General features: G+C 41.4%; 1 protein-coding gene across 2 annotated transcripts in view; it reads right to left on the bottom strand.

Annotated features, from left to right (window-relative positions):
- sorl1 (sortilin-related receptor, L(DLR class) A repeats containing) overlaps positions 1-12,602 on the bottom strand; it is a 91,300-nt gene that overhangs the window by 46,611 nt on the left and 32,087 nt on the right. For both annotated transcript variants that reach the window (XM_019259376.2, XM_019259377.2), the window contains exon 6: positions 8,124-8,304. In XM_019259376.2, coding sequence (XP_019114921.1) covers positions 8,124-8,304 — 181 coding nt within the window. The remainder of the gene's footprint in view (positions 1-8,123; positions 8,305-12,602) is intronic.

Below are 12,602 nucleotides of genomic sequence, written 5' to 3'. Positions count from 1 at the left end.
ATTGTTCAGGGAGATGAGGAGTGTTTCATGTCCACCACAGTTTCAAAATAAAACATCAAAGTGATGTAATTCCAATATCACCAAATGCTTCAATACCTGTTATATAAAGGATGTTATGCCCTTAAATTAGTTATTTCATGCAGCTTAAAGTCTTTTGGCACTTATGTCAGGTGGAACAGATTCTTCTTGAAGGCATCGTTTTGGACAAAAGTGTCATGTCCTGTAAATGTTATGTAGGTCTGTGAAATGTTTGGTCCATAAAATGGTTAGAAATTTTGTATATGTGCTGTTTTCCAAAGCATAAGGATGAAGTCCTCAAATGTCTTGTTTTGTCCACAACCCAAAGATATTCAGTTTACTGTCATCGAGGTCTAAAGACACCAGAAAATATTCATATTTGAGAAGCTGAAATCAGTTTTTCTTGATACTGCCCTATCTTCTTAATGACTGAGATGGGAAAATGAATAAAGGTATAACAGAAATTTCTTTATTGAGCAGAAAGACCTCAAGACTTTTAAGGAGTCTGAGGTATTTACCCAACTGAATTGTTTAAGGAGCTGCAAGTAAGCAAGAGCTTCAGAAGCACACTGCACTTTGATGAGAGGAATCATTCCTCCCTCAATCTCAACTTCCTGTTTTCTTCTCTCACTCTGTCCCAGACTTTCTTTGTCAAGAATCTGTGATCTAAATGAAAGAATATGGCTAACAGATAACTGCGGAGAGAGGGGATGGGCTTTATCGACATCTCCATTACATCTTCTAAGCCAGTTATCATTGCCAGGTCTTCTCCATGGGACCAAAGGCTGTGGTCTTTAAGGTCTGATTAGCACTCTATTCCTCAGGATCCCTATTGTTAGATAAAACTCTCCATTTCTGGCTCTTTAATTAGCTTAAGCAGCTTGGCACTGCCAAAAGCACTTGTGATATTCCATTATTCTAATCCTATTAGAGCGAGCCAGAGACAGAAGAGGAAAGAGAGTAACTGAGATTCTCTGATTCTTTTTATAGCTAATGAGCAGAGCAGAAACTACAGATAGCTCTGCTAGCGGTAGCTACACGCAAGCAGTCAGTGGCTAATAGAGCTGATGCTTTGTGACGAGTCAGTCTGCATCTGTTCCATTTCCCCTACGTACACGACCATTTATAGGCGAGCCACTGTCTGGTCTGTCTGACTGGTCTCATCAGCTCTGTTTAGCAGTGGAGAGTAGATTCAGAGTTCAGGCAGGAAGGAGGTCACAGACGGGTCAATCACAGCAGCTATAAGCGAAGCCTGTTATCCAACGCAGAGGAGCTCTGTGTGTTTTACACGACAAGGCAGGAAATAGATTTTCTTACTGTCAAGAAATCATATGAAAAGACCACGCCAAGACGACACGTGGTTGGCAGCCAGTTGCAACATCTCTGAACACACTCTCTGATTTTAGTATTTTTTTCATGTGTTTCGACACCAGTCTTCATCCATTTTGTGTGCTGCAAACATGGACTTAGAACTATGGAGATTAGCGCTTTGCCTTTTTATGTAAGTTCTAGGCAGCGCTAGCATACTCTTTGTGGAAAGACTAGAGATCCCTGCTGAAATGAGACAGGGAGAAGGATGCAGAGCCGTATCTGAGCGCAGGGAGCAGGAAAACACGGTGCAAACCATGTGCACTGTCTATTATCAGGAACGGGGGTGTAGTATCGCAGAGACGTGGCTGAATGAACTCACTGAGAACTCGCTGGGAACTGTAGATGGCTTTCAACTTGTAAGAGCGGACAGTCTCTGTTCTGGACGTCTGACTTGATGCTGGATAAGGACGAGGATTCAGTGAGATAATGTTAGTACGATGAATAAATGAAGGCCAAGAAGAATAATGTCACTGTTATTATTACTCTGCAGTGCAGACACAAGTCTCTTGCACTCTTTGCAGATCATTTGTTCTTGCTTAACATCACTTGCCCTAAATCCCAAATACTTCTAAACAGGAAGTACGGAGGGAGTAGGGAGTAGCACTTTGCCTTCTCCTCCAGGCACTTAATCTTCATTTTGCTCGTTGTTGTTTTATTACTCTTCCCCTCCAGACTGCAGCCGCAACATCCAGGACGTTTCTGCACAGGCTGCTGCTGCAGGGTGCACGCTCAGCGACATGACAGCCCCTCGAAAGAGAAGGCAGTATGGTTATCGATATTGCAGTCGATCACGTTCATTTAATTGTGGGAAACCAAAATGGCGATTGTTATAAATATTTGATTAAATGTGCAGCCCTATTTATCGATGACATCTAAAAGGCACTAAACCTCCAAACAAACAGAGCTGATGTATGTCTGGAGCGTGAGAAAAAGTCTGTGCTGAACACGAACAGCAAAAACATTTTTCTCCTGTTTGACAGGACCTCAAAATGTTTGTGTTACACACTTAGCTTTAAATGCAACCGCTTGTTCAAAGTTTCACTTTACATTAGATTTTTTTGCTCAGAATTCAGTTCAATTGCATGTGATCTGTTTTTGGATTATTACGTACCGACAACGCGTTTAAACATTCTGCATACTTTTCTTGTCTGTTGTTCCCCGTTGGGGGAACATCCTACCAGTTTCTACCAGATCAGGGGCGGCCCTCTACCTTCACAAACCTCCTGAAGACCTCCAGCTCTTCAGAGAGGACCTCCTCTCTAACACTACCAACATCTGGACATGATAAATCTATCCCCCTCTCTGTCACAGTACTTATTGCTGCACTAACATGTCCTTGTCACACTCAGGGCCGGTCTTAGCTATGGGCAATGTGGGCGGCCGCCCAGGGCGCAGTCTCCGTGGGGGGCGCACAAGCGCCCGAAAAAGTAAAAAACCTCGCGAATTTTCGGTACCGCTCATTAAGTTAGCGGAGCGGGCGCCCCGGGAGCGGGGTATTGGCAAGGCAGAGGGGGGCGCAAATGTGGCCAAATATGGCAAATGTGGCCAGGACCTGCGCTGGTCACACTGTTCCCCTTTTTGTAAGCCACTTTGGATAAAAGCATCAGCTGAATGACTAAATGTATATCAATTCATGTGAGAGATAGCTCGAACATAAACATATTACACATATGGGTCATAAAGAGTATTGGCTAGACCTGCTCTATATGGAAAGTGTCATGGGATAACTTGTTTTGATTTGGGGCTATATAAATAAAATAAAATTGAATATATTTATAACTTATCATACTCATAAAAGAGTCTGATAATGATGCTAACAGTGTACACACAAGTAGCTAGAACAAAACCTGTGTTGGTACACTAACATTAGTCTAACATTCCAGAAAAGAAGAGGACAGTGAAGTCAGAAATGACAGTTTCTTTGGTACTGTTCTCGATTTTTGAGTCTCACTGCTGTAATAATGGCACATAGCAGGAATCTGACTCGCCACATGTTTTTCCATGTTGATGGACAAAAAACAAGAAGACAGCCTGCAGATCTCTGACTCCAGCTCTGCTCTGCAACATTACAGTCTCTCTGAGCTTATATGGACATTAGTAATGTTAAATGCCCTCCTTCATCACATGCAGCAGCACTGATGAATTGTTCTAGAAATGACCATCTCTGAGGAAACATGACAGAAAGAAAAGCCAAACAGGCAGGCCCGGTGTTGCCGGTATTATTTTGCCCTCTCATTCTCAAAGCCGCTCAGTCTTTTCCATGTCAGGAAGCCCCAGATGGATCAGTATCAGGTCACAGGCTAATTTGAGAAGCTTTTGTTGATATGATTTAGCACAGCGCTTCTATCTGTTCTGTAAGTAATTAATACTATGACCTGCACTGCACTGGGGTTCATCCTTGACTTTGACAAAATAATCTGAACTAAAGGTCTAAACTAAAAAGGTCCACTTACTACTGATATTCCATACATAGCCATATTCATGACAACTGAACAAACTCTACACACTGATAAAGACCATGCGAGGTTGAAAGTTCCAGATAAAGATAGTAAGGAACTCTGATCTAAGATTAGTTTCTCACACACAGGATGCAGAGTTGTCTTCCTGATCAATTATCTGTGGTAAGAAGTAGCAGTAGGCCTACACAGGTTTGCAAACTTTCCATTGCCTGCTGTGTAATTTGAAACCAGTTAGCCTGAAAGCTAGCTGGAGCAACAGTCTGTCACCATCTAACAGAAATGAAATGAGAGAATGTTTGTAGAGCATTCGTTTTCATTTAAAGTTGTCTTAGTTGAAGAATCTTGTCTGCGCTGCGCTAATGTTATTACAACAGGATATTTACCCTCGGTGTAACAGTAACGGATGTGCTGCTTGGTTGGGAAGCGCTTGTGTGTACAGTGTCAAATATTAGAATTTAATCATGTGTAGAAAAATGTTTCAGCATACTGCTGACTTGCAATCATCATTTACAGACATTGTTTTGTCATCTTTCTTTTTGAAATGAAGCCAGGCTTTGGACAGTTTGTTCCTTCTTGTTGGAAGCTTCCAGCAGCAAAAACACAAGTTTGACGTCAACGTTTTGCAATGCAACTGTCCGAAAAACATGTTGGTATCTATAAAAGATAATTGATTTGGATGAATGGGACAGTTTAGAACTGGTTCCAACCACAGTGGTGAACTTCAACTGCATCACTGAGTGAAACCAGCACAAAACATTTGAATCACTTCAAAACATCTCCACAGAACGTTTAAAGTGTCCATCTACTGTGGAACAATATCTTCAGGCTGATGGACTTCCTGCAACTGCCAGTTGAAAAGCCACTAAACCTAGACCCAGACGTATACCTCAATTTTTCTGTACTTATGTAAATACTGACAAGTTAGTCACGTCTCAGGTCATGACAACCAAAGTTGATGATATCAGATATCTCATTTGGCTGCTGAGTTAACGTTAGCTGACGTCATAACTCACAGAATGACAAGTTGCTGCTCAGCTCTGAACACTCCAGACACCTCAATTAAGGTGATTAAGATATTGATGTGAAGTACTTTAAAGTATAAACTGAGGGATTCTGACTCTCTAATATGCCATCTGCTGCTACGGAGTAAGACTGGAAAGCTAAGGAGGGTATATGTTGAACTGTCCAATACGCTCATGGGAAAGATCCACGGTACACCTTACCTTAATTTCCTTCGGGATCAATAAAGTATCTCTATCTATCTATCTCACAGCGGCATTTTTAATGCACATTTACCTTGAAACAGCCAAGAGTTTAATTTAGCAGTTTGCTTAACTCACAAACTAAAAGCCGATACGTTTGGATCGGGTGCAGGGAGGTTGTAGTGATGCAGCATTTTGTGTTTAAAGGAGGTCACCGTCTCTGGCTTGACATCTGAGCGTTAAACAAGGCCACACTCAGCAGCTATGAGCTTCTCAACACTTTGAGGTTAAACTCTGTGTCATATTGGACCACATTAGTAATTGAAAATAAGGATTGCTCATTAGCTCTGACCACATTAGCCACTGGGATTTATTGAGGCTGCTCTATATTGCTTCGACTTTAGCCCAGCACTAAATGCCGCCCGCCTGCTGTGTACACAGATAATTGCACCATATGCATCATGCATCTGCACTAACAGATGACAACGCACGCACAGATCATCTTCTTTCTCCGTCAGATTCTCGCAAGCAGCAGAGCAGATTCACTCAGTTAAATCTCTGGATATTTAGTGTTGCACTGAAAATTAGAATGTGGAGGAGGATCAATCTTCAGCTGAAGCACAGAAGAGCAGAACTCCTGCCTGTAAAGCTTGTCAGCAGTAAGCGTACGCTGGCTCTTCATCATAGCACTGACAGTTCATTTAATCCCCCGCTTTCTCCGCTGATTTCAAGTACAGATAAATGTTTTAATTTAGCATGATGGACCATCTGATATCAATTATCAGATCAGACGAACCCTTCACAGCCGACCTCTCTTTACAATCAACTGTTTTCTCGAGCAGCTACAGGCTGCTGCCAGCCCACGCCGGAGACGACGTGACGGAGGGAGGGCAGCAAATCTGTCCGAGGCAGCGCACTTAGAACAAGTGTGGAGACGAGATCCAAACCATATTGGCCATCTGCTCCATTTGTCTGCCGCCTAACTGAGGCTTCCACTACGCAAACACCCGAGACGAACAATGACAAACATACAGCGCTTCATGTTACCGCTAGCCAAATATTGTTCCAACGTCTGTTCTGCTTAGCACATTACGCTGAGGTGGGAAACTGACTGCACACTACATTGCTTAACTATGCTGTGATACAATGCAGCATTTTTAAAGATGTGTGAAGGTACACAGTGAGAAATGACATTACCTTTCAGTGTACTGGTGGTGGTACAGTTAGAAACACTACCAGCCTAGTCTGGGTTGATTAGACTAAAGAAACTCGCTCCATATCTTAAAACCATGATTTATTATTTTACAAAGCCGTTTTTTGGCTTCTTTTCCTCCATGTACTGTAGCACTCACTCTTCTCTCATCAAAGCTTTGACAAGTAGAAAAGCCCTCACTTGACCCTGAGCTCCTTCTGTCAGTAACACTGAATTCTATTGAGCCGTGCCAACTACTCTCAAGGCAGATAAGGCAGGAAAGTTTTCACATTTTCAATGGGTGCACGTACCTACATGTTAGAACAATTTATTCTTTTAAAGGTATTTAATTTATAGAAGATAACCTGAAAAAAGAAAGAAGAAGAGAGAATACCGCCGTCTTGTCTGTATGTTAGGTTAGAGTTAAATCAAATAAAATTAAATTTTATATGTATAGCCCAAAGTCACATAGTACATTTGCCTCAGAGGGCTTTACAATCTGTACAGGGAGTGACACCCTCTGTCCTTAGACCCTCGGTTCGAGTGAGGAAAAACTTGCCCACAAAAACCCTTTAACAGGGAAAAAATGTGGAAGAAACCTCAGGAAGAGCCACAGAGGAGGGATCCCTCTCCCAGGACGGACAGACGTGCAATAGATGTCACGTGTACAGAACAAATCAACACAAACATATTGTACAATTACAATGAATGATAAAATGACAATGAATTACAATGAATGATAAAATGATTACCGTAGCTATTTGGACTATTACAATAGTTATTTGGACGGTTTCCTGTTATTCTACGTGTCTAGTGTTTTTGTTTTTTTGCCTTGCTGTTGTGTGGGTTGCCAGATCAGTTAGTGAGCACAAGTTTTCTACATAGACCTCTGCACAGGTATGATTGTACTAACTAACTACTAACATCAGAGATGTTTAGGAACAAAATTGTGCATCACTGATTGAAACAGAGAAACAACCAGGTCACTTTAGTCTTAGGTGAACCCATACAGGTCAATCATGCAAGGAGGAAGCGAGATCTCAGAGAGGACCTCAGGAAGAGGGTAGTGACAGCACAATTGCCTGGGGGAAGCTATGAAGTCATCTCAAAAAGATTTGAGCTTCATCGTTCTAACGTGAGGCAGATCATCTACAAAAGAAGAGCACTGAAAAAGACTACAACTCTGCCTAGAAGTGGACGACCTTCTAAAATTTTAACAAGAGACACAAGAACATTGGTAATGGTAAATATCCTCCAAAGTAGATGTGAGAGACTGATGAGTCACTACAGAAACTGTTTGGTTGAGGTTAGGAGTTGCATTATCCTGTTAACTGAAGAGGTTCACATACTTCTTAAATCAACCCCTTTTTAAAAAAAAATAAAGAACAATATACCATTTCTTTAGTTTGAACATTATTTGGAACATCAGTATTGTGAATCTGGGTATAATTGGGTATAAATAATAATAAGGTTATTTTAGTATTTTTTGCTAAGCTAGGCTAACCCTGGCCATGCTCCAGCTACAAATATGAGAATGGTATGGATCTTCTTATCTCTTTTCCAAAATGAAGCTTCTGTTTTTGGAAGGTACTCCAGAGGTACTCCATTTACAATGATACAAACCTGGTCAAAACATGAGCATTTTGATGAATCAGCTGATTGTTCAATCACCAACCATCAGAATCAGAAAGACTTTATTAATTCCAGGGGAAGCAGGGAAATTGTGTAACCAAGTTATACGTGCTGGAAAAACTGTTCTAAATTGCAGGTTTTGAGGTTAAAGAAATAAAACGATGGAAAGAAACCTCACATCACCAAGCTGAATCAAAATAAGATCATTAACCGTTGAACACTCAGCTGCCCCTCCCCCGGCTCTCTTACCCGTGTGGTGGTGGCGAACATGTACTTTTCTCGGAGCTGGAAGCTGTCGACCTGCTCCAGGATCACCCTGCGGTTGCGTTCGCTCTGGAAGAAGTCGGTGCTGCTGAGTATGGTGGAGACGCCCTGGGGCTCGTGTCTCTGGACCAGCACAGTGGTGGGGGAGTCGTAGGGCTCCACGCCCCTAAAAATACGTAGAAGAAAGAGAGAGAGATGTACAGAGGTGAGAGGGTGAAGAACAACTGTTGGACAATTTTCCTGAAATAACACACAGTTTTATGTATGTCTGTTTTTGTTATCCTGGTCCTTCCTTCCAAACACAGTATTTTAGTGGGTTTAATGTACCAGCATACCAACATAAAAAGTTGAACACTCCCTCATCTGCTAAAACTTTCTTCAACATCAAATAGGCAGTCCAATCCTATCTCCATCTATGGACCTGAGATATAAGACTCAACAGCAGCATGTTTCCCTGTGACTGTCTCCATTGATGATAAATATTGTTACTCATTTTCATTTGAGTTGATGTCCTTGAATTGCATGCGGTTTAATGCTTTGTCAACTTTTAGAGAGATCACACTGATGACATAGCATATTCTGTTATGTTGTATAAACTGATTCCAATCAAACTGAAATAAAAAGACTGTATTATTGTATGACACAGTTCACAGTACATTGAATGCAAATTTATTGAATGCAAGGTTATTTTCCATTTTCATTTGAGCTATTGTGATATTGTATGTATTTATCTACGTGCTAAATATCTACCCAAACTGTCCAATACTACAAGTGTAACCACCAGAAAGTGGCACTGCAACATTCATCTATATATCTTCAGAAAATTGGAATTGTTGACTACTGTAGCTGGTGACCAAACAGCTAACACACTAGCTTCTGGGATAGCTTGGTCGCTAATGGGACTGTAACACACTCTCAGAAAAATGACGATTCTTAAAAGGTTCTTTTCAAAGTTCTCTGGTTCTACAAGGAGCAATTGCCTTCTTTATTTAGGAGATGGTTCTTTCCAAACATTACGTGAAGTACTTGGGTTATGTTATATTATTTGATGGCGGAATAGCATGAAATTAGCAGCAACAAACAATTATTTTTTCAATTAATCATTAAATGTCTTGGTCTATAAGAATACAGTGAAAAAGTCAAATCATAATTTTTTACAAAACGGCACTTTCAGTGTACCGCCACCTCACACTTCTACCAACACTAAGGTTGACTTGACCCAGCCTGTTGATGGACTTACAGCAGTAGCAGGTCTAAAATGGCCCTGTTGTCTAGCTTCAAAGTCAAAGCCAGTCAGAAACATCGGATGTTAGTGATATTTCCTGAGGGCAACACAGTGGCTCTGTGGTTCGCACCTCGCAGCGAGGTTCAGGGTTTGAATCACACCCCTGTTCCTTCTGTGTGGACTCACGTGCCCCCTGTGGTCTTTAAAGTCTCCTCAGTGTTCCCAGACATGAAGGTGATGTGAGTTTAAGACTCCAAACTGCACATAGATAAAAGTCTGCAGAGTGTGTTTGTCATGCAATTGTATCCAGCATGTCTTGCTATCCAGTGTTCTACTTTAGATGTCTCATTTACGAAATCAAAACTTTACTCAACATCTGCAGAGGAGTCAGTCTGAAATACAAGTACTGAATTCTGCTTTGAGAGGCTGCTCCACCACCTCAAATAACTGAATTATTACAGTTTTCTCTGAGCTGTTTCACTCCAGGAAAGAATCCTTGTCTTTTTTAGGTCTAAAAAAATGTTCAATATAATAAATGTCAGCACAAAATACAGACTATCAGCATGTTCAGACCAAAAATATCTGTCCATGTGTCAACCTTGAAAAACAGCGTGGCCAAACTATTTGTGGCCACGAGTGTACAGCGAGGGTGTTCCGTGGCACAGAGACTCCAGCCAGAATGAATGAAGGAGGTTCACTGGATCTTATCGTCTGCCTTCCAAATCAGTGTGTTTTCCTCCAGAGTCTCGAGAGCTAAACAGAGGGAGCAGTGTCTCGGCTCGGCTCTGCCTCTGTGGCATTCTTTCAAAAGGTCCCTGTTGAACTGATGGACAGTGTCTGGGCTGAGAGTACATGGCAGGCTATTCGCAGTCTGTCTCTGTCCCTTCCTTTGAATTAATCTCTGCCCCCTTCTAAACACTTCCTAAACAACTGTCCATCCCCTTTTGGCAGTTTCTCATTTTCTGCCAGTTCTGTTTGTCATTCGATTAGTGTTTTCTTTCAACAATTTTGAAGGAAAAATACTACTCTTTTAAAATTAAGCTTCCAACAGCCACACAGTTCTTTTATTGTTTTCAGGTCAAACGTTCATGGTCTCTCATTTTCAACGAAAAAATACACAATGAAACAAAGTATAACTGAGGTGAACAATAAAATTTTTATATTTATCAGTATGTGACCTATTTAAATGAATTTCAGTAATTGTCACAGACTGTATAAAACATGGATGTCATATCTGTGACGTCGCTGACGCCATTATGAAGCTCAGAGTGTGGTCGCTGCAATCTTGCCAGTCCTGCCACTGCTGCCCGGCTAATCCAAAAAAGGGCAAAGAGGTGGTTCATCATTAGAGCTAAGGCGGGCTGAATGACGCCTGTGTGCTCAAACAAGCCACCTATGATGGCACCCACCAGCCATGTTGTTAATTCTGCATAACTTTAAGCCTTAATATAATCTGAACAGGTGAGTTGTATATAAATTCACCCTCAGTACAGTTGTCATGAACGGGGAAATTATCTATAGAGACCAAAACAGTTTTTTGTACCAGGCTGTAAACATGTTTATTTCTGCTGTGAAGTTGGACATTTGAACATGGGGACTGACTCACTTCTGGAACAAGCCTCAAGTGAACGTTTGAGGAACTGCAGTTTTTGACATTTCCACATTAGCATCACTTTACTGCCACAGGTTTCCACTTGATATTTACAATTATTTTGAACACAATCCAAATAATCTAATGTGAAATTACACTGTTTTCGCTAGCTTACTGTATTTGGCTAACATTACAGTCTAACAATAGGGTAGCTGCATTTTACACTCCTGACCTTTATGAGCCTTCATGAGTTCAGCATGACTTGCAAGCTTCCTCCAAATTAGGGTAACGAAAACAACAACAATGGCCTAATTTACTCATAGGGCAACAGGGCACACAATAGATCAAAGTGACAGGACCCAGCCTATTGTGCTGATGAACTGTGGGTTAATTTGACCAGATCGTTACAGACCGATTTTCTTTCCCAGCATTTGTACAGCGATTCAGTGTTTTGAATAAAAAGTAACAGCCTTCATAGTCAGCATGTCACTTGGTCAGTTTTACGAAATAAAAAAAGCCTTCACAAGCCAATCCTTTCTTTAGTTTTCTTTTTTAGATATTTTTTGGCCTTCTTGAGCTTTATTTGACAGAGACAGCTTGAAGAGTGACAGGAATGTGGGGAGAGAGAGATGGGGAAAGACATGCTGGAAAGAGCCACAGGTCGGATTCAAACCCTGGGCCGCCACCGCAAGGACTGAGCCTTTGTACATGGGACGGCTGATCTACCGACTGAGCTAAACAACACCCCCTTTAGTTTTCTTTTTAACCTTCCCCCTGTGCCTCATCCTCTTTCCTGTTCCCTTTGTTTCTCTCAGTGCATTGAAAATCACTTTGTCAGTAGGATTTGTATCATTGTCTGTGATCCATATGGAAAAAGGGATTGTGCTCCTCATTGTATACATGGAGGATTTTACTCCTCAGTCTGTCTCCTAGCAGTGAGATCAGAGGATTAGGAGCTGGGTGGGGGAATAACCCATCAGACTGGCTTGGTTTTTAAACATATTCAGCAGCAGGCTGAAAGTCATGCTTGAGTCTCTTTGGCTTTCGCCACCGTATGACTGATCTGTAGCACAATAGTAGTGCTCCTTGCTAAAGCCAGAACAAACAAGATTAGACCCAAATTGGATGGAGCCACAGGAGGGGAAGAGTTTAAGATCAATCTTTATTTGTGCTGCCTTTGTCCTCAGATAATTCGCCGTTTCTCTTGGCCAGTGTACCACTGCAGTGATGTAGATTTAACAGACTTCATCAGATCCTAGAGGCTGACCGCTAAATACCATCAATGGTTAAATCTATGAGCACAAGATGACAAAGCCAACGATTCGGTTAAATCGTTACTGTTAAGCTACAGTAGTAGGAGTACTTGGTAGATTATGAAGTTTTGTTGCTACTCTGCACACTTATTTAAATGGCACCCATACACATGGTCAGCCTGTGCAAGCTAGCTACAGCTAACTTTGGAACACAACTTTGGGCTTTTAATGCGGATTAATTTAACTTCAACATTAGCGATAAAAAAAATGTGCATACCAAGATGAGATCCCCAGGAGGATTCTTGAATTTATTAAAGATGTTGGAATGAATAATGAGGGATCTATGTTGTATGAACTAAAATGTGAAGTCTGTGGGGAGATACGTGTTTAGAAAT

Source organism: Larimichthys crocea, chromosome VII, assembly GCF_000972845.2.
Source record: "Larimichthys crocea isolate SSNF chromosome VII, L_crocea_2.0, whole genome shotgun sequence".
In the NCBI taxonomy this organism is placed as follows: Eukaryota; Metazoa; Chordata; class Actinopteri; family Sciaenidae; genus Larimichthys; species Larimichthys crocea.
The sequence above is the reverse complement of the archived record's forward strand: the minus strand, read 5'-3'. Positions and strand labels throughout refer to the sequence as shown.